The sequence below is a fragment of the Eulemur rufifrons genome, chromosome 6, assembly GCF_041146395.1.
Source record: "Eulemur rufifrons isolate Redbay chromosome 6, OSU_ERuf_1, whole genome shotgun sequence".
NCBI lineage: Eukaryota > Metazoa > Chordata > Mammalia > Primates > Lemuridae > Eulemur > Eulemur rufifrons.
This window is the reverse complement of record NC_090988.1, coordinates 74,382,234-74,407,820: the sequence shown is the minus strand read 5'-3', so window position 1 is coordinate 74,407,820 and position 25,587 is coordinate 74,382,234. Positions and strand designations below refer to the sequence as shown.

Genomic DNA, 25,587 nt, shown 5'->3' with positions numbered 1-25,587 from the left:
TTAGATGGACCAACCAAAAGAAAACATGAAAGTGGGTAGCCCAAGGATTGCAGAAGGTGTGTGGGCATTTTGACATCCAGGAAATGCTATAGATCTGTCCTTAGCTAACTCAGCCTGGTGGAGATAATTAAGAAAAAATGTGGGTGTAGAAAGGCTGCAAGCCATTCCCTCGGATTGGCTAAATTGCTGCAGTAGTTCAAAAACAATTGGCACAGCCACCCACACTAGACATGATTGCCCTTTGATGAGGCAGCTATTGACTTTTATAAAGATGCCATATTTAAAATAACTTCTGATGCACTAGGGATGACAGACATCATTCTTGAATTCTATTTTAGACAAATGGCAAAATATATTCCAAAGTATTAATTTTAAAATAAAAAAAATCTTTAAAGGCTAGTTTCTAAAAACCAGTAGTTTAGCAACATGTGACCTCAGAATTTAACAATTCAGCCTGAAGCTGGGAGAAATATGTAGCTTATGTGAGACATTTTGACCACTTGTGGGCATTTTCTGGACCTCTACAGGAAGTAGAAAGTACTTTGCCAATGTTTTTAACCTCTGAGTGAATGTTAAATGCACTCCAAAACCTTCTCACATGGGGAAAGGGAATCCAACAATTGCCCTAAACAGCAGAAAATGCTGTGAGATATCTGTGCCCAGAGTACATGTTATAATGCTATGGTATCTAGAAATTCCCTCAGAATATGCTAAACCCCTTACTCATCAGTACCAGAAGGAGTTAGAACTGATTTATCTCCAGCTTCGTGGAAATATATCAACCACCTACTATCTCTAAGTAATAAGGCTACTGTGGGAAGAAATATCCAAATTAGGTGATTGCAGAAATGCTCCACAACATCCAAAGGCTTTGGGATAGGACATTGCAGGGTACATGAATGGGGAAGAGATAGGGAATGTGGAGAAAATTGAGTACAGAAATAAAAAGGGAAACCAAGATAGGGTTAAAATTATACAAGGGCTCTGGAATTGCAGTGTCCTTTCTGTGAGTATTCCTTAAGGCCATTTGTCCCTTGAGATTGATATCTACCTTCCAGGTCATTATTGTTATGGTTACTTTAGTAGGAAACAATGATTTCTTCTGCTTTCACCTTCCTCCTCCACCAAGGGCTCCTTTCTGCCCAACAACTTCCATAATCAATGTTTAAGAATTGTTCTGTTGTTATTATTCTTTACAGTGTATTGAATTAATATGGGGCTTGTAACCACTTTTGTGCCATGGACTCCACTCTTTTGGCAGTCTGGTAAAGCCTATGCAAACCCTTCTCAGAAAAATGTTTCTAAATGAAATAAAATAAAAAGTATAAGATTATAAACGAAGCCAATTACATTGACACAGTTATAAAAATATTTTAAACAGTATACTATGTGACATAGTAATATGTGTACTTTTTAATGAATAAATAAGATATGATAGCAAGGTAAATACTATAGTTTTGAGGCAGTTTTGATAAGCATCAGTGTCTTTTGAAATATCTATAACAACTATTATGTGATACGAAGGTGTCTGTGATTTCTATAGGTGATAAAGTCTGTAAATCCTACTGCATAACATTTCCCACACATTTTTGATAACAGAACACTTGGGAAGCACTTATTAACACAGCATAAATTCAGAAATGTTCATTTAGTCAACGACAACATTAGCCATTGGGTTTTCTTTCCTGGCAAAAGGAAATTGGCGTCGGAAGAAAACTCGTAAAATTCACTTTTGCCATTAGACAAGCTGCCAAGTGGGGGAAAGACCAAACGATGAGATGTCTAGGGTGTGATAAGCATGTTTATATTGGCTGAACTTGCTATTACTCTGAAGTTTATCCTTAATGTCACCAGCACAACCCCACTGCCCTAGAAATCCATAACTCTGTTGAAAAAGATAAAAAATTCGAACTCTGGTCATTAACTCAGTGAGCATTGCCTCAGATTCCTGATATGACCTCACTAACTCAATAGACCATTAAAACTCTTCCTGTTTGTCATTACTACACCGTGGGAAGGTATATGCAAATTACAATGAGGTGGGATAAAATTTATTTTGTATTCATCCAGTGCTAAGTTATTTGTTTCATATTTGATATATATTATTTTGATATATGTTATTTAATCCTCAAAGGAACTCTCAGAGATAGATTTAAAAAACTAGAGCTCAGAGAATTTAAGTAACTTGCCTAAACACACACAGCAAATCTCAAGTGGAAAAGCTAAACTTCTGGTTCCAAAGTCCATTATAAAATCATGTCTTCCTATCTAATAGCTACCATCCAGATTTGATTTGAGTTTGATTTGGTTCCCATTTTCAGATGGTTTGCACACACATTTTCTAAAGAGGTTTTAACCACAACCCTTTGAGATGGTTGAGAGTCTCAAAATTAGTTGCCACATGTGCTACTTTATAATCACTTTGAATTTTTGCTAACTAATGAGAGACTTTCAAATAACTAACTGTTACCTATTTGCAGCCAAGTTTTCACAATCATAGAATGGAGGGAGTGTTAAAGTGTTTTGTGAGGATCAAATAAATGAATAATAAAATATAAATTTATTGAGCTCACTATGGTGAGCATTCTGTATTTCCATAGTTCATTGAATCCTCACAATAATCTCTCCAGGCAAGGACTGTTATTCTTATTGTAAAGATGAGGAAACTGAGGCATCAGTTAATTAATTATCCTAAATTAGCAGAGCCAATAAGTGGCAAAGCTGGACTATAGCCTAGGTCTGTCTAATGCCAAAGCCCTTTCTTTTAATCACTAAATTAATCTCCAAATTACTATGCAATCTTAGCCATTATTTTTATAATTATCACACTTAAAACACTATCAAGATAAAGAATTGTCCAGAAATAAGTATCGTAGGCACTGAAGAGAAAGGTTAGAATCTGGAACTCTTCACCTGCACATTTCTTCCTTCCACTTACTTTAGTTTATTAACGCAATGGATGATGTCTAACTCCTTTCTTAACTTGTTTAGAGCAGTTCCAAGTTAGTTGACTTCTGAGAGTTATTGAGTAAGAAACGTTATAAATTGTTTAGATTAGGATTTAGTGTGTTTAGAAGCCATTTCATAAGTTTGCCTTTTCGAACTGTTACTGGCTATAACACTGCAGATGCTGTGATGAGGAAGGCCCTCTCCAAAGACACACAGTGGATGACAAACCTCCAAAGCTAACATGTTGTTTACAGATATGGAGAAGAAGAGGATGGACAAGCACAGTCTTAAACATAATTACAGGGCTTACAGTCCCTGCTGGGGACTAAAATGTTTATTGGCTTTCCTTGTGTAATTCAATGTTCTTCCTCCAAAGGCTCCACTCCAAACTTGGAACTTCTCTGGATATAGTATCCCATTTGGGAGAATGCCAGGAATTGATGTCTGGGTCCTTTGTGTCTTTGCACTGACTCAGAATTCAGGATACCAACTCTAGAAACTAAGCTGGGATATAGTCTGCATAAGGGAGTCATATATCTACATGAGCATCTTCCTGATATATTTCATCCGTCTTCCTCCTAGAAAGCAACTCCTAGAAAGATGTGGTTTTAAATGAGGGATTGGATGCATACTGGTATGTCTTAGCACAAGTCAGAGCTCTTTGCAGTACTGCCAAAGTCATGTAAGTAATCAAAGATGCAGAAGTCTATGGAGAGACCTCATCCTGCCTCCACTCGGATTTACGCAGGGAAGGATACTGTGAACTCATAATGTATTTGATATGTCCCAGAGCTCAGAAACCAGCTCAGCAGAAAGGATGCTCTTAAAGGACATTTCAATGTGTGAAAATCCACCTAAAGTCTTGTCAGAGATAAATAAGTAACATAATAGAAGAGTATGAATCCTTACCTTGGCTCAAAGCTCTAACTTTAGAGGAAATAATTACATGAGTTCCAAATTAAGTTTACCAAATGATATACAGTTCCTGGAAGGAGTCCAAATTTAAATTTAAAAAATTGCCTTAAAGATGATTCAGTTCACTTTCTCCCCTGGTACACTGAAATCACCTGAACCATTTATTCTTTTGAGTGAAGGTCTGAATGTGTTGCCAGGTTTGGCAACCACAGTTTATAGCCCACTGACTTCATTTTATTGATTGGGCAACTGAGGTGCACAGTAGTGAAGATCTCTCAATTTACTCAGTAAACATTTGTATGGTACTTTTAGTAGCTATGTGAACAAGCTTGGGCTAGTGAAGTAGCTTGACCAGGTGACATGGCCAGAAAGTGATAGAGTTTAAATTAGGACCTAAATTCTCCTGAGTACTATCTGGGCCTTAAAATCATATCACATGACAATCATATTTCTTCTATTTCTCAATAATCAAAATAAAAGAAAACCACGGACAGTCTGTGAAAGATTTTAATTACCTTGATTTTCAAAAGAAAGTGAAAAACTTAGGTTAATTACTAACATATAAACAAAATTTTAACAGCATGTTAATAAGATATTATTACTACCAAAATGGTGTCACAAAACTAATTATCCTTTAAACTTCTTAAATACCTTATAGTTACTTTATGATTATTGAGACACTAGCTAAAACAAGATGAATTAAAACCTCAAGTTTTCACTGATTCTTATATTACTATTGTGTTTCAGAGTTTCTTTCTTTGGTTCTCGTATCTAAGATTTGACAGTTTTATTTGATTTTCAGTGACAAAATTCTTTTTGCTTCCCTCCCCACCCCCAGGAAATCAACAACAACTGATTTGTTTACCTTAAAATGATTAAGAGATAAGGGGGGACTCTAAAATTAATTGTATCTGTTAAGATCCCCAGTCCAAAATATATTAGAAAATGTTTACTAATTTAACATTTATATTTTTTAACCCACATCATTTTCTAAAGAAATACTCCTTAGAGCTGTTTCTTTGTCCTTCATGTGACATCCGTACATATAATTCTGCTTTCATGATTAACTTCCATTATTAAATACTGTCCTAAAGTTGTGCTCTTATAAACATTAATTAACTGAAGAGTGAGGTAGATATTTTATAAACTCTTTCTAGAAATGGAGGGCAAACTCATATACATAAATATGAATTTTCAAAACCACAATGACAAAAAGTAGTATTACAAAAAACATTAGTCTAGCAAATAGTCAAGAACATGTCAAACTTCTGCATACTTTTGAGATAAATTGGCATCCTATAGATAAGCAAGATTCTTCTTTATGAGATTCACTTATTTTTACTCACTTTAGTCTAATTAGTTTTTGTGTAAAGACAAAATGGAAGGCAATGGAAATTTGGCTTGCAAAGTAGTTATAACATGATCTATAATACATCCACAATCTTGTTATAATGCTATAAGATTATGTTTATCATGTGAGAATGGTAGTTGAAGTTAGTATTCGGTATCAACATAATGCAATAAGCAATGCAAAGCTAATTTCAGTTGTTTATACTGGGAACTATTTTTTATGAAAAAGGTCAGTGGGTGATATGTTTGGCTTATTCTTCCCAAGGTCCTCAGGAAAACATGCCTATGAAATAAAAGATCCTCAATGCTAAATTTTACTATACTTGGGAGAGGCATGAAATGTGGTAATAAATGAAGTATTGGGTCTTCATTTTTATATTAATAATTCAGCATGGAGGCTGTCTTGAGGAAAGCTGACTGTGGTCTATGTCTCAGAAATATATTTAATTTGTGTCATAGCATCAACATCTGACTTCCAAAATTGGGTAACTTACCATATACAACCCCATCCTCTACACATACACACACACCACCCCCTCTCCCAGGTCATGACTACTGTCCAAGCAGTAAAATATAAGGCATATATAGCAGTGACTATCAAAAGAAAAAAATCAATTATGGGGTATTTGAATTTAAATGCATGGCTCTGCTCTCACTCATTCATTCCCCATTCCATCCCATCTCTCTGTCCTCTACTTTTAAAAAATATATTATTTGTCCTGTCCATCTGCGTCAGCATCACTCTTTCTTAGGTCTAACTAGACTTACCACTTCTTGGTGCCCTTCACTAGCAGATTAAGTTTTCAGAAGTAACTAACCACTTATAGCAAATACTTTTATTAGTCCCCTTTTGGTCACAGATTCCCCTGACAATTTCTCAAAGTGATGTTATGAAGAAGAAGTAAATGTTTTCCGCTCTTACCCAGTTTCTTTTTAGAGTGCTGACTTCATTCTATATCTGGCCTAATTTCTTCTTGGGACAATTGGACTGATTTTACAGTAACCATTGAATATGCCCTGCACAGATAACCATGAGTATTGGGAATGATATTTCTGCTGATCACATGCTCTTCAGCTGGGCTATAGAGAATTAGAAGGCCCAAAATATTTGGTCGAATTGAATTGTGAGACTATAATGAAATATACCTGATGAGTGAAATATTCAGGTAAACTTGATTCTAGTTAACATTTAGGTTAGCATGCTTCTCTTCTATGGGATTCAACCTAGTTTCATTCACTTTATTCTAATTAGGTTTTGTATGCAGACAGAATGAAAAGAAATGATTCAATTTAGAAGAAAGTAAAAGCTTCAAACGTAGTGTAGAGTTTCATAGACCTTCTGAGAGAAATTATATCAAAATTTAAACACCTCAGAATATGAAAGCACTATCTCAACCCAATGATTAAAGGTCCACAACTTGGGATATTAAGTGGAATACAGAAAAATCACTTGTTCTTAAATAATTTTGTTGATGGGGAAAAAATGAAAGCTAAATGTTCTATTCAAGATGAGTTTCTTTTGGAAAAAAAATGCTTCATCTTAAAGCTAAGGATAAAAGATATAACTTTGCTATGAAGACTCATCTCTTTATTAAACAACCACTTCTGTCTCCAAGTTGCAAGGGGAGGATTTGTCAATCTGATTGAATCTTCCCTTTAGTTTTTCCCAACAGCTGTATTCAGATAATTCATGACTCCCATGTTTCCTGAGCCCTGGATAATTTCACACACATGTCTTGTTTGTGGCTCCACATTTTCAGAAGAATATGGAGACCTTGGAGGAGGTCCAGAGTAGACCAAGGGAAATGATTAATGGATTGAAAGTTGGAGTTTATGAAGAAAGGTTGTGAGATCTGATCTTTCGCTATGAGAACAGTCTGAGTGGTGACTTAATAACACAAGGAGGTTAGTAAGCAGCTGTTCCCCATCTTCACGAAGGTTGGATGAAATGAAATAAGATATAAATTGCAACAAGAACAAAAATGCATTATAAGTGGGAACTTCCAAGCACTAGCATTGCTGGATTCTAGAAAGGTCCTCAGAAGAAGGATGTATAGTCTAATTCCCTAGTCTGCAATGATAGGCTTATAAATGATGAAGAAGATGAGATAATTTCTTGAGATCCATTCTGGACCTATCTTTTCATAAGTCTACCTACCATATGTAGAAAAATTATTTGCCTCAAACAAAAATTATTTGGCTCATTTCTTCCCCTCCCCCACACCCTCCACTTCTTATCCTTTGTCTACCTTTTGTAAAACACTGCTAACCAAGAATAACTGGGGCACCGACAATCACAGTGGACCTCTCCAACCCTTTGGTACCCCTCCAACTTTGGGAACAAGTTTCTTGTCCATCACTACTACCCCCTGGCCACTAGGGGCATCACCTTTCTATATACCAAAGCTATGGCAAAACAAAACATCCTACCCTTAACAAATTCACAAGTGGCCCAACAGATTAAAATGCAACTCTTATGTCCTAGAATACGAATACCTAAAGGGCTGAAATCTATCTTATTCATTTGCCTGTATCACAGCTCACACAATTGTCTCTGACATACAGTATGTGCTCAGCAAGTTTTCATGAATTGAACGAATATAACTATGCAATGAAGGGAAACTGAAGGGAAATTGAAGTTGAGAAAGTCAAGAATTTCAGATGTTTCCAAATGATGTTGTATGTAAGCTAGACAAATCTATAGCCTAACCTGTGCTGCACATGTGTGTGATTAAGGATTTTATTCCCGCCATTCCCATACTGTCTGGAGGTCAAGGAAAAGAGAGGGAGTTGTACATCCTGCCCAGGTGCTTAGTTAAAAAGACCACTAAAGACAGGCACTGTGTAGATTCATATATCAGAATCACACAAAAATAGGCCAAATTCTTAGTGTGATTTTTTTAATATGACTTTACAAAGTTCAGTAATTATTTTTTTCTAAACCATTTTTTGGCTTACTTTTCTAACATTCCCATTTTTTTTCATGAGGAATATAAAATTAAGCAGTAGAAAATCTCTCACTCCAATCATCACACAGCCTAAATACTTGAGTTTTAAAAATAAGGTAATCTGTTCCTTACAGCCAATGCAATGTCCTGAAACCCTTTGGTAAATTTGTTAATTCTTCTCATGGCTCTTTTTCTAGCAAAACCAACAAATACCACAGCCACTTATTATTGTCAGCTCTAACTTATGTCCCAAGTCCTCAACCTGACATCCCTTTTGACCATGGTTATAGAAATATTACAAGAAATAAACCAAATTTATTCTTTGGTATTAATTTTTAACTGTTCTCAGGGAAAATCTGGTAACTCAGAGGGTTAAAAGTTGATGATTCTCATATGTTTGGGTTAGTCTTAGCAGTTTCCTAATGGTTTGTGCGCTGTTTTTCTTGATCCAACTAAATATTATTCCCAGATGGGATCAGTTTTTGAACCTCTTGTTCTACTCTTCTAATCTTGGCCTTTCTAAAATTTTTTTACTGTAGTTCCTTTCCTTTGTCTGCTACAAATGGCCATGCCTAGTTACATAACTCCTGTAACAGGTGTTGACCAATTTCAACACATATGAGTATGACACAGAGCTATTCTTATGGTTCATAAAAAGCTTATAGAGAAAAAGTATCATCTAATCAATAGGGAAGTTATTTCTCCCTTAAGATTTTTCTCAGAACAGGCCTTATACAATAATCCCGAAAATTGTGAGTTACACAGTTGAACGCTGGATTGGGCCTTTGATATCATTCAGAATGAATTTGAAAACACCTTTACCACTCTGCTCAGCAGAGGAGTTTTCTGTTTATATACTATTTTCCTTATGCTAATTACTTCCTCCAATTTGCAGCAGTTTCTGAGGTCAATTCATTTGATACTAGACTAGACAACCCTTTTTGTTTTGGCAAGGAAGACTGAAGGTAGGAGTAACTAGGAAACTTAAACCAACATAATTAAACATAAAATGCTTATAGGGATAGTAGAATTGAACTCAGCCAATTAAAATTATTAATAGAAAAAAATATGTCAGTGTCAAATTGAGCCTCTGTTCTCACTTGAGTAATGAGGATTAGTTTATATTTCCTGACAAGAATAGATGGGAATTCACATTTCTTCCTGACCTTTGTCCTCCTGGAACATTGGGTTAGGATAGTATTAGACCATAACCAAAAAGAAACAGAAACTTCTACTAATTCAAAATTAATTTTTAAGTCCCACAAAAGTGAAATTCAAGGTAGTATTTTCAAGCTGTGAAGTTTTCTTCCTTTTGGAGATAGAGAAAATGTTCCGATCATAAACTTGGAATCTTTGCTTCTAACATATGAATTATATCAGAGACCAATCTTTAAGAAGAATCAGAAATGCCTGCTCTATATTATCAGCATCATCCTTTATTACAATAGGAAGATAAAACTTTTGTAAAAAGTTTAATCTCAGTCCTCCAAAACTATCTCTGTATGCTACCTGAATTAAACAAATAAAAAATATTCAGAATTCTATGCAAGAAACTGGTACAACTTTAGTTCATCCTGGCTTCACTGGTTTTGAATGTTAGATGTACATTTAAGGCAAATAGGTAAGGGTTTTAAGTCACTTACTGTTTTGGTAATGCTACAATCACAAATCAGAAAGTTTGGAAATGCTCAGAAGTGTTGAGAGGTGTGATTCATCAGGCTTATCTGAATTGGCATTTGATCTTCTTTTATTTCCAAATTTCCCTGCCATTTCTGACTCCTCTGTCTTTTCTTCAGTAAAACTGCACCACACACTGGAAAGTGAAGATACACACATTTATTTATATAATGTCAAGGGAGAGTAAGATTAAGAAGATTGGCCATAGACCCGCCCAATCAGAGTCTGGGAAATGAGAACACTTTTTTCTTCAGCAGAAATGCTGACGTGGCGATGTGAATTTAGCAGGTAAAAGATTTGCCATAACTTCTAACTGAGCATCTTTGAGACTGCTAGCTTAGATTCCTGACGTTAGCTTGCCAGGTAGTTTTCAGAAAGGAAGTAAATTACAATGGAGCTTAAAAACCTACGGATATAACTCATTTTCAAGCTAATTTAAAATTGGAAAGTAACCATCAGTTTGAAGTTAACCTAAAGTTATAAAAGAAAAAGTTTGCAGTAGGGATCCTACAGTCCCTTATGATGTAGTACAAGTATTTTTTTTTATTTGTAAAACCAGTTTCTTATTTGAAAGAATAAGAATATTTGAAGAAATTGGGTCTGCATTCAGCCCATAGCCCTGGGAACCAGTGTAGAGGGTCTTCCAGGAGGCCAAGCCCAGCTTCATTCATGCCCTCAGACCTTTTTGCTTTCTGGTTAGCCTGCATATTTCACATACGTTAAATATTCCACAATAAACTCCACCATCTGTGTTTTAGGGTAGTTTGTATTGGTCATGTGCTCTGTCAAGTTGACAGAGGTGCAAAGCTAAATGTGTGATACTCTAAGAATATGCATATATTTGAATAATTTGACTATTTAGTCCAACAATTTGCAAAGGAGCTCTGGATGATCACACATTCTGATAACACTGCCAGGGAACAGATAGCTTCCTTTACTGGGGCGGGGGAGGGGATGGAAGCAGAGTTATTTCTAGCTGGAGTTCTTGAGTTCACTAAGTCTCCTCCCTGGTACATAACTGTGTGAACTTGGGTAAATTATTTCCTGGCACCGAGTCTCAGATTCTTCTTTTATAAAACAGGAATGATCATTTCTGTCATTAGTCTTTAGAAGCTCTAAAATAGCCAATGTTAGTGAACTCATTTTGTTAACTGTAAACGCTTAGGTAAATTGAACTAAGTATGTAATAATATTACATATTCAGTTCAACAGCACATTCTTGATAACCACAAGAGGGTCCAGGGAAGGAAACTGTTTATAAATCTTTTCCTTTAGCAAAATTAATGTTGGAGTGTTTAGGAAAATTCTTACAGCAATGAGTCCTAGCAATTATTAGGTCAAACCACTTCTGAGATTACAGAAAAATGCACATACACATAAAACTTCCTACAGAATTCAGATGTGGAGTGGGTGGGAGATTTCTCTGATACCCATTTTTGCACCCCTTAAGAGGGTGTCTCTCAAAGTGTGTGCATCTGAATTGCTTGGGGCGCTTATTAAAATGCTAATTCCTGGACCGTGTCCCACCCTTACCAAATCACAATTTCAGGAGCAGGAACCTTCATTTTAACACTCCCTCAGGTGATTTTTATGCTTCCGGGAGATCCAGGGGCTCCCAGTTAGGTACGGTACTGCTGTCTTGTTCTTTATTCTAAATTTTAAGGTTATTTCCTAGTGCGTACAAATTGGTTAAACTAGTAAGAAAAAAAAAATCAGCTTTAAAGGAGGAACACAGGTAGCTGGTTAACGTAGTCCGTCAAATGGCTAATTGAAAATAGTCCTCTGGCCTCTAGCCATGTAAGTTCTCTCCAAGGGTCTTGGCTACAGGCAAACGAGAACCCGAAAGACTGTTTGCTCTTCTGCGGGCGGGGGCGGGATAGGGGGAGTGGTGGAGGAGTAACAGAGCCAACTCTCCCCTCGACCCCCTCCCCCCGCTCTGGTGAAAGCAGGAGGCTTTTTATTTATCTTTGCTGCCTAGGATCATTATTAAAAAGGGTTAGCTTATGTGTGTAAGTTTGCTAGGGCTGGAAGTGAAAACATCTGCAAAAGCATGCAATGCCCTAGAACGGAACTCTTCTAATAAAAGATGTATCATTTTAAATGCGCTGAATTTTGATTCTGGTAATTCGTGCACTAGAGTGTCTATTTCGAGGCAGTGGAGGTATCATATGACAGCGCACGTCAAGGCACCGTGGAGCCCTCTCGTGGACTCCCACCCACTTTCCCATTCACCGCGGAGAGGGCTGCTGGCGCTGCCTCTCCCCCCGGCGAGCTAGCATGAAATCTCCCTGCCTCTGCCGAGATCAAATGGAGCTCCTCGCTCAAGGGGTGCGAGTATTACCTCCGCCATGCAATTTCCACTATCAATAATTTAACTTCTTTGCTGCAGAACAGGAGGAGTACATACTGGGCACCAAAGACTCGCCCCCCCCAACCCACCCTTTTTTAAGCGAAGGGGACGCGAAAAAATAATAGAGTCTGGGAGTTTTCGGACCGAAGTCTTCCCCAGAGCAGCTGCCTTGATGTTTACTTTGACAAGTAGTAACTGAAAAGGTGGGTTTCTTTTCTTTCTCTTTCCGTTTTTCTGTTTGGTCTGCTAGAAAGCGTGTGCCTTCAGTGAGGTCTGTCATTGCCTCGGCTTCCTGGCTGGAACAAGTAACTTGGTGTAACGTTATCTGGGGGCGTTCATTAATAAAAAATGCTGTTATTATCTTGATTGAATTCCTATTAGGCAAACTCTGGAGAGGTCAGTGCGCGAACTCTGTTTAAGCCGGCGTGTTTAAGGCAGCGGAGTAAACCAATAGCCCCATGCTCTGTGCCATTTCATTGTGTGGTCGCCTTTGCAAGCTCTGTCGTGCGGGAAGGTGCGGAGAGGTGTGTCTGTGGCCCGGGAAACGCACGACCTCTCCCACAGAACTTGGGTGCTGGGATGGGGAGGAAGGGGAGAGTTGCAAGCGAGGGGAGCAAGACCTCGGGGCGTCCGATTCGCACTGGCTCCCACCCGCCCCAGCGCACACTGCCCGGGTTTCCGCAGAGGGTGCGGGACGCGGGGTTCCACGGGGCTGGGACTCGACCACCCCTTGAAGCCGCGGGCGTCCCGCCGAGGCGCCCCGGGCGGGCGCGGGGCTCGCGGGGTGACGTCGCGTGGTCCCGAGAGAACGGCAGCAGGGGACAGGCCCCATGGGAGAGGGGAGTCTCGGGCGTCCCGTGGGGCCCGGGGGGGGCCGAGCCGGGGCGAGGAAAAGGCGCGGCGTTCACTTTAAGCTGCCGCCCCGAACGGGTATCGGTAGCGCGGGCGAGCCGGGGGAGGGGAGCGGGGGGCGGCGCCGTTTGACCAATCGAAGCTCAACCGAAGAGCTAAATAATGTCTGACCCGAGCGCAAGGCGCAGGCTGGAGCTCCGGGTCCCCGCTGCCGCGCCCGGGCGCGCCCGCCCGCTTGCTGTCCCGCGCACCCCGTCGCTCCTTGGGCTCCCGGGCCGGGCGGAGCAGCCGGCCCGGTGCGCCCCTCACCTCCTCCTCGTGAAGCTTTGATGAGACTTTTGAATGCAGCTGCCACCGCTGCTGTGGGGCCGGCGGGGAGCAGCACCGCCACGGGGACCAGGGCTGGGCGCTGGGGCCAGGAGCGGGACAACGATGTGACTCCGCCGCCGGGGACCCGTGAGCTTTGTGTGGACCCCGAGGTAGGCGAGCGCCGGGCGTGGGGCTTGGCGCGGGAGCCGCCCGTCGGCTGGGGAAAGTTGATTGAGGCCCCCCCAGCAAAGTTGTTGGAAGAGGCCAGGCTCCTTCTTTCCTCTCCTCCAGAAGGGAGGATTTGGAGTTGCCCCTGGGGAGCTTTCTCCCCACATCCCACGACCCGGAGGGGCAGCCGGCACCCCCAGGGAGAGGGACTTCGGGAAGCCCTTAAGTAGGGGAGAGAAGGCCAAGAGGAAACGCCGAGCTTCGCGGTGGGAGCCAAGACGGCGCCCCAGGGATCCCCGAAACCCTCCCCCTGCCAAGGAGGGATAGCGAGAGATTTACGGTGCCAGCTGTCGGGGGCCCTGACCGAGGGGAGGGTGTTGGGGCTCGGATACGAATCCTTCCCGTGCGCTGCTCGGTCCCCGCGCCGATTTGCTGGGATGGAGGGGCCAGGGAGCTTGCGTCCTCTGCCCGCATCCCGACCCCGGTGCTTGGGCCCGGCTGCACGTGGTCACCTGCTTCCCTGGAGTTGAGACCAAAGCGGACTTAAAAGTCCACAGTCAGTACAGCTTGGAAAACTTGGAGCATTTCTGCCACGGAGACCTGAAAGGGTCTTGCGAGACTCCGGGGCGGGCCGTACCCACATCTCTCCCCCTCTGCTGCGTCCGCTCCTGGAGCACTCTCTAGGGACATTAAAAGTTTTGACTTTTGGGGGGTGGGTGGGAGGTACATGGGGAATTCCTGACTCCGGTTGGTCTCTGGGGATGCAGAGCCAGGAAGCGAGAAATGGGTGAGTGAGCTGAGCCTGGAAAGAAATAGCTGAGGGTTGGGGGCTTTATGCCTGACGGGCAAGGAAAAGGGGAAATCGCGGACTGGGGACACCCCCAAGGGGAAGAAGCCTTGGGCCTGCGGGGATGAACTGGAGGATGCAGCGTTTGTGTGTTGGGGGTGGAGCGGGGATGAGGGACCGGGGTGGGGGGGGGAAGGAGAAGGAGGAGGAGGAGAAAGAGGAGGAGGAGGAGGGAACTGGGAGAGCCGTGCTAGGGAAGGTAGAGAGTGCCCTCTGCCGGCCATGCTGCCAAGAGCAGCTGCTGTGGGCGGGAGGCTGGGGGTGGGGGAGTGGTAAGGGATGGTTGTACGGGATCCCCTAGGGAGCTGGTAGGAGGGACTTGAATGGTGCTTCTGACTCCAGCTCAGTAGGGCGTGCGACTAGTCGGATTTAGACTCCTCACTCTAATTTGGCTCCAGTGCAAAAAGTTTTCCTTGCGCTGGGGAGCTCTGGTAAGCCACAGTTGGTGGTTGTGTTAGGGCTTCCTGGATGTTATTTTAGGGTTCTCCAGGTATCTTGCACTGACTCCTCACTGTCAGCAGCAACCAGTGAACATTTTCTAACAAGAATGCAGGCGTGTTCTTGGCCAGAAGCAAAGAAAAGCATATTTCTGAGTGTTTATTGATCTTCCTAGTACAGTTATCTTTAAAGCAAAGTGATATATAATTGGGAACGTTGATTTTTTTTTTTTAGCTGTGTATAAATAAGGTGCTGTGCTATTAAACGAGATCCCCAAAGTGACTCAACTTCTTGGAAAATATCCTCCCCCTCCTTTATTTTTATCCAAAATCTGGTTTTTATATGAGTTTGTTATAAGGTCAAAAGGCATTTTGGCCTTACAATTTGATAAGTACTTTTTACATTTTAATTTATTGTGGTATAATTACAGATTTAATTTGTCTAAGCATGGGAGCCTTCAGTGCTTTACCTCATGCAACATTATTTTTAGGTCGGAGGTTTCTGAGATTATGACATGTAGAGCTTCACGCCATTACACATGACAGATCACATGGCATACTGAAATTATACTACAAGTTTTGACGCTGGGAACAGCACCTCTTTAAAACAATCACTAAACTCCTATTCCCTGATTTTGCAAATGCCTTGCTTTGGACTTCTTTTCTTTTGTAAATTTACCTCTGGGTTAGTAGCAGAGGTAAGAGAAAGGAAAGAAACACTTGTTGAAATGTAACCATAACCTTTACTGGAATTTAAAACATGTTGGTCACCATTACTGGAATTCCAGGGCCATAAAGTCGTTGTCTTTTTTTCCTTCTACTTTATTTTGTAAAATGTGATAAATGTTGGTAAATATAGACCAGTAGTAAGTCTTATGACTCGAAAAGCATTATGTATGTAGAACTATTTTAGGTTATTACAAGAACATTTTCTATTTATAAATGATATAAGCAGAAAGAAATGATTTCCAGATAAACAAGACTTACGTACGTGTTTTGAAGCATTAGAACATTGCAGACACACTTAGACATCACATTTTTTTAAAGCAAAATAACAGTAATTTTTCACATACCTTTGGAGACTTTCATAGCCCATTCAGAGCTGAGTTAGTACCTGGAAGTCTTGTTTAAATTAAGGTGATATTTAAGGCCATTTAAGATAGTAGGTCAATGTTTGTGTATCCCAGAAAATAAAGCATTTGGGAAATCTGCTTTAGAATATCCTTTCAGTGTGTGTAACTTTTACTTGCAAACCAAAGGAACCAAGAAAGGGATCATTTGCCTAAAATGCAGTGATCACCTCAAATGATTTATTTATGCTATGTGAGTTAATTGCCTTAATCTTACAATGGCCAAAGGTGTGGAAGGGCGGTGCTGGGGTATTTCTGGTTCATTTTGACTCCCCAGGAGGGGGAAATCCTGTAAATAATGCAAATTTCTAAAATCCTGGCTCAAAATCCTTGGGTTTCTTGTTTACAAGGGGCATCATTAGAATGTAAGCTATCCTCCTCTTCCTGGAATCTTTTAAGAGTCCCAGCTTTTCAGTAGTCAAAATGTGGATGATTGATAATCTCATTTGTTTCTAATATAAATAGCTCTGGTTTGTAGCTCAGCACACATAGCGAGTTCAGCACGCCCACCTAATAGTATAGCAAAGAGCTTGTTTACATTTTTTTTGCATTTATCTTTTAAAACATTCTGTAAATCTATGTGTGTGTGTGAGACACACACAGAGCTCTTATATATGTGAACTGTGACATATAACACAGCCAGCAGCTTTGAATCTCAGTCATAGACTTAATCTTAAGAAAACTGAAGATGTACAGAATGGAAAGGTCATGTACTAGCAGTTTATTAACATTTTAAGATCTAGGAAATTAGTCCCAGAGTGGAGAGAAGAACAATTTCAGACTTCCTGAATGAAAACCGACAACTCTGACTATCTTTTAAGATGAAAGGCACTCCCATTTCAGATGTCCATAATACTGATTTTATCTTAATGATAAAAACATTAACGTTCAACTTGCATCTCCCTGTGTGGAAGAGTTCAGTTTGTGTGAGGGGGCTGCCTAGTCCAATACAAGTGAATATATCCCTTTAATAGGGTAATTGCTAACTTGTCTCAACTTGTTTTCAAACAATTGTAGAGCACTCAGTTTCCACTAATTGCAAAATTGCTGCTTAATTGAAGGACTCTCAGCCATCTAGTGCAGCCATTCATCCACTGGCAGCTCTGGGATCTCAAGCTGTGAATGCATTTTAAAGAGGAATCGAGGAGAGAATTTTGTGAAATTCTAGGTTTAAAGTGCTGGCTGTTGTTCAATGGAGGAAGAAATCATTTGAACAAGAATCACATTAAGTTGTGTTGTGATAAATTTTCTTTATTAGGATGAATAACATGCACAGATGGGATTCAGAAGTGAATGAGCAAACTTATTGGTTACACTCTGCATCCATTTACTCTGTTTAGTATGGAGCAATGCTAAGCAATAAATGATGTTGGCAAATGAAATCCGTATGTCATTTGCATGTGGGATTTAACCCTAGAAAACATAGGAAGGCTTTGATATTATTAAGTTTAGGCATAGGTATCCTAAAAGTCCCCTTAAACTTCCACTTAAGATACAGAATTATTTAATCCTAAATAATTTTATACTTAAATGCATCACTGGATTTCTAGAATACTTACACTAAAAAGACTTCTTAGAACTAAGTCATGGACTCAATTGTTGAACATATGGAATCATTGACGGCAGAGACAGAACAATGGAGCTCTCTAATGTATTGACATTGAAAAAGTTTTCCTGGGGAGAAGGTGGTAAATGGGTGTGTTCTCTAAGTGGCACAGGAAGGCAGTCTCTTTTCTGTAGAAAAACATGAGTATCTGGTCAGATACATATGGAAGCTTTCATTTAAATAAGTATTCAAGTTCAGGTACAACTCTGGGACACTTATGCTCTTGGTGAGTAAATCTGACTAAATATACTGGCTGCTAAAAAGTGGCTCATTGCTCTGATATCTCACTTATAGATTGCTTAAACATTTGAGGATGGGTTGCATTAGGTAAATTAAGGAACTAAGTGTGTGACAGGAGAGTGATTGGGGGGAAACGAAGTAAATTTACAAGCTTCAGTGACAGCCATATAAAGTAAAAGTTTATTTCCAGAGTGTAACAAATGTTATGTAGTTTTCCCCAAAGGTTTACTTGAAAGAACTTTTCATTGGTTGTCATGGTAGTAATGTCCTGATTTTGAAAGCTCCCAGAACTTAGTAGCTCTTAAATGTGCTTTCATCTTTGTTCCTTTGGTCTGACGGAAACTTTTATGACGACCTTCTGTGTTTTTGACATGCCTCTGCATTTTTGGAGAGAGGAGAACAGGCAAAAGAGGATTTCTTAATTCTAAGACAATGTAACAAGGAAATGTAAAATTATATGATTAAAAAAATCACTGAACTTCAGATTGGCTTATTAAAATAAAACCTAGAAGGCAATCTGTCATTTAATTGCAACTAGTTCATATGAAATTAAGATTTGTATAATGGAAACTAAAAAAAAAAAAAAAAGGCACCCAGGCAGTTTCAAGTAATTTAAGCAACTCATCAAAAATTGAAGTAATAGTGCCACCTAGAGAATGAAATCTCCAGCTTTACCAGCCAAATGGCTTATTTCCACATGAACCATTTTTCCAAGGCTACAGTTACTAGGATTTCCTTGCCATCCTATTCAGATTTGGCAGGTGTGGGGGGCGGGGGAGAGTGTGCATATGGAATTGTAGATTAAATTTAAAAACAAGCAGATCCACAACTAGATATATACACAAAGTCCTTTTGGCATTTTAATGTAGTAGCCAAATATAAAATAGCCTGCCAGGAATCAAGGGCTGGCCCCCTTTTTAACATTTTTTATTTTTAGGGATATGTACTGAAGCGTTGAGTACAAAGATTCTGATCTGATTCATTTGCCACAGGCAATTCATTACACTTTCTGAGATACAATAACACCAAATAAATTGAGTAGAGAGGCCTTTAAGAATGTCTTTGATCTATGATTCAGTTTTAACTTTAGTGATTTAAGAAGGCATAAGAATAAAATAAAGGGTCATATATGTAGCAGGATTGTAAATGCCAAAAAAAGTAAGGGGAAAAAAAGAAGGGGAAGGAAATTATAAGGATTCCCTCAACTTTAGAATAAAGATATATATCTGAGCCAGCACCAAAAAAATAGTAAAAGAACCAGAAACGAATAATTGCAAATTGGCTTAAAATTCTTTGATGATAAAGACTATGTTTAGTTCATTTTCACATGTTCCCATAATAGCATCTAGAACAATGCTGATGGCAGAGGAGGCTTTCGACAACTTTGATAAATGTTGTTGAATGAACAAATAGACTGATTAATAGTTGCTTCAGATTCTCACTAGTGATATAGACAGTGAAGAAACTTTATAGAAAAATAATTATTTGTTTTGCTGACAGGAAGGCAGAAATTGAAGGAAATAAGTTTACACACTGTGTCGGGGATGGGCATGCTTGTTGCTCTGACTCAGGCAGTGCAAAGGCAATATATGTAACCTAAACATTTGTACCCCATAATATTCTGAAATTTAAAAAAATAAGAAAAAAATTTTAAGAAAGGAAATACCTATTATAAAAGTCATTTAGTTGGCTTAGTTCTAAAATTTCTTATGTGTAATTTGATTCACTCATGAAATTGTTTGAAATAAATATGAAAAGTTCATATATATATATGAAATGTTAAAGTTCATTTACACAGCGACTATAAACTTGTGGATTTTCTTTTAAATGTCTTGAAATTTTTGGATGCCGGTGGAGATGCCAGTTACTGTGCTTCAGGGAATGAAATATAGTATATCTTAAAGTTGTGCCAATTTTGATAATATAGCATGATAACCAAAGAAAGTCATTATATTGCCTGTGCTTTTTGTCATACATAGAAGCAATCAGGGGCAGAAAACTTTCTTTTTCAGGAAAAAAAGTCTTAAAAAAAGGTGTGGAGGGGTGTGGGGAGAGAAGGAAGCTCATTGAATAAAATTTTTGCCACATGGGATTTACTCTAATCAGTCTTGATTTTGGAGCTGCTACCATCAGCAGTTCCATTTTCTGATGCCTTCTTTCTGCTTTCATGTGCCTTTGGAAACTGAAAATATTCCCAAATTGAAACAAGTTTCTCTATCTTTTCACATGTTCACTTATTTCGTGAATGTGTTTTTAAACACAGACAAATTTCTTTTACATCATGTAGAATCTAAAGGTCGAGAAATTTGCAACCATGTTGCTGGAGCGAGATGCCTGGCGGAGTCCCAGGCCACATTCCTAGGCCAAACTCTCAAAGGTATTCTCTCTTATGCAACAGTGGGAACGTACACACAGCACTGACATGTTGGCTGATAATGTGTCTGAAGGCGCAGGCGATACGCTTATCATATTGAAATGTAAAGCCAGCAGATATTACAGACATTCTGTTGAATGATAGAATCTGGATCATTTACATTTACTTACATGCAAATTACTGTGATTAAGTTCAAAAAATCAATTGCATAAACACAGTATAGAATAGGGAGGGAGTTGGGGGTGCAGTTTTGGGGGATGACTTATCAGCAGATTGCAGAAAGGAAACTTGGGTGTTTTAAATTAACTGCAGTTTCAGTGTGAGCCAGTGGTGTGACTAGGGGCTGTTGACAATATGACTGAAATTCTGGGCTGTGCTGTTAGAAACATAATACTCAAAGTCAAAAGCTAATAACTCTCTGTTAAATAGACTGTGTCTAGAATATTATCTGCAGTTCAAGAACTGAAATAGGTTGTTTCAGGTACATCATTGATAAATTTGGGTACACTCAGATCATTGTGACCAGATGCATAGGGAATTTGAAAGCATTGCATGTGAGGAATCGTTAAGGGAACTTGAAATGGCTGGCGTGGGGACAAGAAAACTTAGGCTGGAATGGCAAATGGGTTTTGTTTCCCTTAGCAACTCTAATCCCATGGTAGTAGCTACCTGGAATGCTGGGTTGGGAAGAATTCCGAAACTGTCCAGGCTCAAGGAGAAAGGACGTTCTGATTGTTAATGCCTGCTGTGGCTGGGGGATTAGAGTGGCAGCATGCAGGATGTATTTTCGACATCCTTGTTTTGAGGACAATCTTTAAAAATTTGAAGAACTATCATATAGAAGAAGGAGTAGGTGTATTTTGTGTTGCCTCAGAGAGAAGATATGGGACCAATGATGTAAAATTAGGTCCTATGATGGCTAGAACTTTCAGTTCAGTTTAATTAAGCATTTAATTTAATATTGAATGCTTACTGCATACAAAACACATTATTAGGGTAATTTATACTCTGATAAAGAAAAAAGAGGCTTCTTTGGAATCTGGTCAGTTTCTTATAAATGGTTAAGCGGAGGCTGAAACCCTTCTAGAAATGACACTAAAGTGGGAGGTTGGAATTAGATATTCTCTGAAGTACCTTTATATTCTTAAGTTTTTCTAATATACTGATCATAAGTGTGCTCCTTATTCTTAGTTCCTAAACAATCCACATGAAGACAATCACGTATGTCTATCTTTGAATTCTTGATGTGTTTTGCATCATGAACTGAGTATCAGAAATTCTTTCCATTTCTTTGCAAAGTGCTGTACTTTACTTTTTCCGTACTTATATGTGGATTCTCAAAAGTAGTTATTTTTCCGTTGGGTCAGGCAGAACAGAATGTCTGAAAAAAAGAGTCCTTATCAGATTCAGATGCCCAAATGGCTTAAGAAATTAACTTTTAACATTAGATTTGTTGTAGAGAGTTCAGCAGCTGAACTAAGAAAACTTCCTATCATTCACCTTCACTTTCTGGGAACCACAAAATCTTCAGATATCAGTTTTCCAAAGAGTTTTTCTTTTTAAATGTAAACTCTCAAAGAAATTGACTCCTTCCCCAACTCCATCAGGCTTCAACATGCATAGAGTTACTTTTCTTTATATAACTTATTTTACTCTTCTGGAGAACAGTTAGAGGTTAACCAACATGGAGATGTCATATAATGCAAGTTTAGACCATAAGCTAAGCAGCCCACTCCAAGGATCAATGAATATTTATTCTTTATGATCTTTCAAACTGCTTTCAAGTATTAATACTGTTGGTCAGCAAAACAGTTTACTATTCACATCTCTTTAGGACATCACATATTTTATAATTTATGTATATTTTCTTCCATTTCAAAGCTTTTTTTTTAAAAAAAAAAGTAAAAGTGTTATCTGCAGGGAATGATTCTTTCACTCATTAATTCAACAAGCATTAATTGGGTGCCCAGCGGGTACCAGGCACTGGCCTAGTTGGGTTTCCTTTCCCCTACATTGATCCTATCCTTCTTCAGGTCTACTTGAGAAGGAACTCCATTGATTCTCCCACAGAAGGCTTTTATTACCTATTCATATATTCCCTCCCAAAGAGGGCTGTTCTAAAAACAAAAAAAGTCTTGAGTAAATTCTCTGAGTTATTTTAGAACTTCTTGCCTATACTGTATTTTCATTTATTGACTGTAACATTTTGAAAGAACTTATTTCTCTCTTTTAGAGGTTGAACTTTTTTTATCCTCTGATTTTCAGGTATCATTTTGTGTTCAAATTAAGACAACAAAAATGCTTGTTAGACAATATCTTAAGCCATTTTGCTATTTAAGAGTACTTCATGAGGAACTATGTGCAGCAATGCCTCTACAATAGAAGCCACAATAGAAAGAAACTTCTGGACCAAAGATGTTGTTTGCTTCCACTGACTTTATGATGGATTTGTTTTTTTTTTACATGCATGGGTCTCCTAGTAGTCAGGAATGTGTCTTTAATTGGACAGTATTTATAAATTCTGTGTGTTCCTCTCCTTAAAAGACTTAGATTGTGAGAATGTTTCCATTTACTAGAAGTTGGTTTCATGATTATGCTGAATGAGGAAAAAGACGAAAAATCAGTTTAGTGAATACTATTTTGCCTTCAAATATTAGTTAATAACATGTTTAACTTAGTAATTTAGTAATGGCATCTCTTGAATTTGCTAGAAACACATTCACTCGTTAGGTCTCCCATCACTGTGAAGTCAGCAGGTGATTTTGCTCAAGCATGTAGTGAAAGAATCCACAGGTGGTATTCATGGATCCTGTAAATATGCTTATATAACTGGAGCACTAAGTTAGCATCATCAGCTCATAAATGTTTAACCTCTTGATATACAGCAAGGAAGCAAACATTTGCATAGTTCTTTTGTGATTTGCAAAAAAAGAAAAAAAAAAATCACAGGATGAGGAAATGGGAATAGGTTCTGCTTTCCTTCTAATACCAAAACTACAGCCAAGTGCCTAGCGGTCTCTCTCACACCTGAGCAGGGCAATCATGCAAATGACAGTCTTGCTGCCCATTTCTGTGACCATTCACTTGCACTCACACCAAGAGCAGTGTTCACCTGCTTGTTGAGAACATTCACAAATGATAACCTGATAAAGTAGATATTGCTTTAAAAATATGAATGTTTTTGCATTGCATAATTTTTAGAAATAATCATGTATAATGATTGAGAAGCATTACAGGATGACCTCATCTTAAATGTTTTATTAATTTTTCAAATGTCTTATCATTAATGAAATTTATTTTAAAATGCTTTTCCTAAAATACCAGATTATCGTCTGGTTTTCACATCTCTAACAATGAGTTTCTTAAATGTGGTCGCATCTATTGTTCCAGAGCCCGTAATTGCTCTTCAGAGTCAGTCTCATATAAAAACCTAGGAGAACCTCACCACAGCTGTTCCAAGCAACATGAGGAGTTATAAAAACTTGCCTTTGTGTAGTGCCCCCAGTTAGGCATTGGTATAAGAACCAAAATTCAGCTGGTTTGTTGTCACTAAGATTCCAATCTTATTTTACTGCAAAAGTCATGTAGACAAGATTGTATATTTTGATAATAATCTTGTCCAAATATGCAGTAGTCCATACACTAAAAAAGATACTCACATGTCTCATTTCATTTGATACTACAAATAATGCCCCCTAAAAGCCTGGGCAGGTATTATCTGTATATAACAGAGGGGGAAACTGAAGCTCAGAGAAGCTAAATAATGATCAAAAATGCACAGCTATAGAACCAGAGCAAGGATTATAGCCCAGTGACTTCACCTAACCCAGTTCTCTTACAACCACCCAGGTTGTCTATAGCCATGACCTACAATATTCAAGTAAGAAACCATATTTCACTCTTGATGCATTTATTTATTTATTTTATTTCTGCATATTATGGGGGTACAAATGTTTAGGCTGCCTATATTGCCTTTGCCCCACCTGCATCAGAGCTTCAAGTATGTCCATCCCCCAGCGGGTGCACACTGCACCCATTAGGTATAAATATATCCATACCCTCCTCCCCCTCTCACCTGCCCGACACCTGATGCATGTTACTACTATATGTGCACGTAAGTGTTGGTCAGTTAAGTCAGTTAATACCAATTTGATGGTGAGTACATAGGGTGCTTGTTTTTCCATTCTTGTGATACTTCACTTAGTAGAATAACGTGAGGGCCTAGAGCAGACACACAAGTTGATATTGTCACCCTGGCCTAGTATTCACTTTTCTTTCTACAGCAGAGTCTGATACCCTTCTGTGTGCCAAGGAAAAAAAATAGTAATGGGAAGATAAAAAAATGTTTATTCTAAGAAGTTTTTGAATTTTGTTTTTTTAAAGGAAAAACTCTTGAAAACAGGGGAAAATGAATATATGATTTTGATGTATTGTTCCTTGAGCTTCTTAGTTATAATTTTGCTTAAAGCTGATGATCTTAGTAAGTGAGCTATTGGAGATATTAATAAAATAGAACAGAATATAGACAGGGATTCTCAAACATGGTGATCAGGCTGGGTGCAGTGGCTCAGGCCTTTAATCCTAGCACTTTGGGAGGACAAGGTGGGAGGACTGCTTGAGGTCAGGAGTTCAAGACAAGCCTGAACAAGAACAAGACCCCATCTCTACAAAAAATAGAAAAATTAGCTGGGCGTGGTGGTGCTTGCCTGTAGTCTGAGCTACTCAGGCTGAGGTAGGAGGATCACTTGAGCCCAGGAGTTTGAGGTTGTAGTAAGCTAAGATGATGCCACTATATGCTAGTCTAGGTGACAGAGCAAGACTCTGTCTCAAAACAAACAAACAAGCAACAACAACAACAAAAAAAACCATGGTGATCATCAGAATTACTTCTGAAACTTTTAAAAACTATAGATATGAAGTCCTAATATCTGAGATTTGTAGATTTTGGATAGGGCCCTTGGGCCTATGTTATATTCAGAAACTTCCACAGGTGGTTCAGATGTACAGGAAAGTTTGGGAATTCCTGAATTAGAAACCAAATAAACTGAAAATCCTGTGCTTTAGAGAGACTTATAATTTACTTCATTGTCCAAATACTTGGATTAGAGCATGGTTAGAAGGGATTTGCAGCCTTGTAAATAATCAGAAATTCAGAGGCTTTGAGATGGGAGGCCTGCGGAAGATTTTCTTCTGACTTGAAAGAAATTTTCTAATAAGAAACTTCCATGTGAGAGCAAAAAACCTGGGACAATATTCCTGAGCCCCAGGATTGAGTTTGATCCCAGGCCTAATGCTTGCTAGATTTTTGATCTTGGGCAAGTTACTTAAATTCTCTGTACTTTGACCTCTTAACAGAGTATTGGTAGGGATTAAATGTGTTAATACATATGAAGTGCTTGGAACAGTGCTTGGCATAGTAAATGCTTAATGAATTT

The 25,587-nt window shown here is 38.9% G+C and overlaps 1 protein-coding gene across 12 annotated transcripts in view; it reads left to right on the top strand.

Moving 5' to 3' along the window:
* Positions 1-25,587, top strand: part of BDNF (brain derived neurotrophic factor) — a 57,814-nt gene that overhangs the window by 7,735 nt on the left and 24,492 nt on the right. For 2 of the 12 annotated variants that reach the window (XM_069469746.1, XM_069469738.1), the window contains exon 1: positions 12,632-12,715. The exons of 4 other annotated variants lie outside the window; for them this stretch is intronic. Coding sequence is in view for 2 of the 8 variants with exons in the window: in XM_069469734.1 (XP_069325835.1) it covers positions 13,371-13,520 (150 nt within the window). In the remaining 6 variants the exon portion in view is untranslated. Of the gene's footprint in view, positions 1-12,065; positions 12,393-12,631; positions 12,716-13,225; positions 13,521-14,028; positions 14,306-25,587 lie in introns of those variants that run through there. 6 more of the 12 variants (XM_069469734.1, XM_069469739.1, XM_069469743.1 and 3 more) reach the window with 5 other exon arrangements.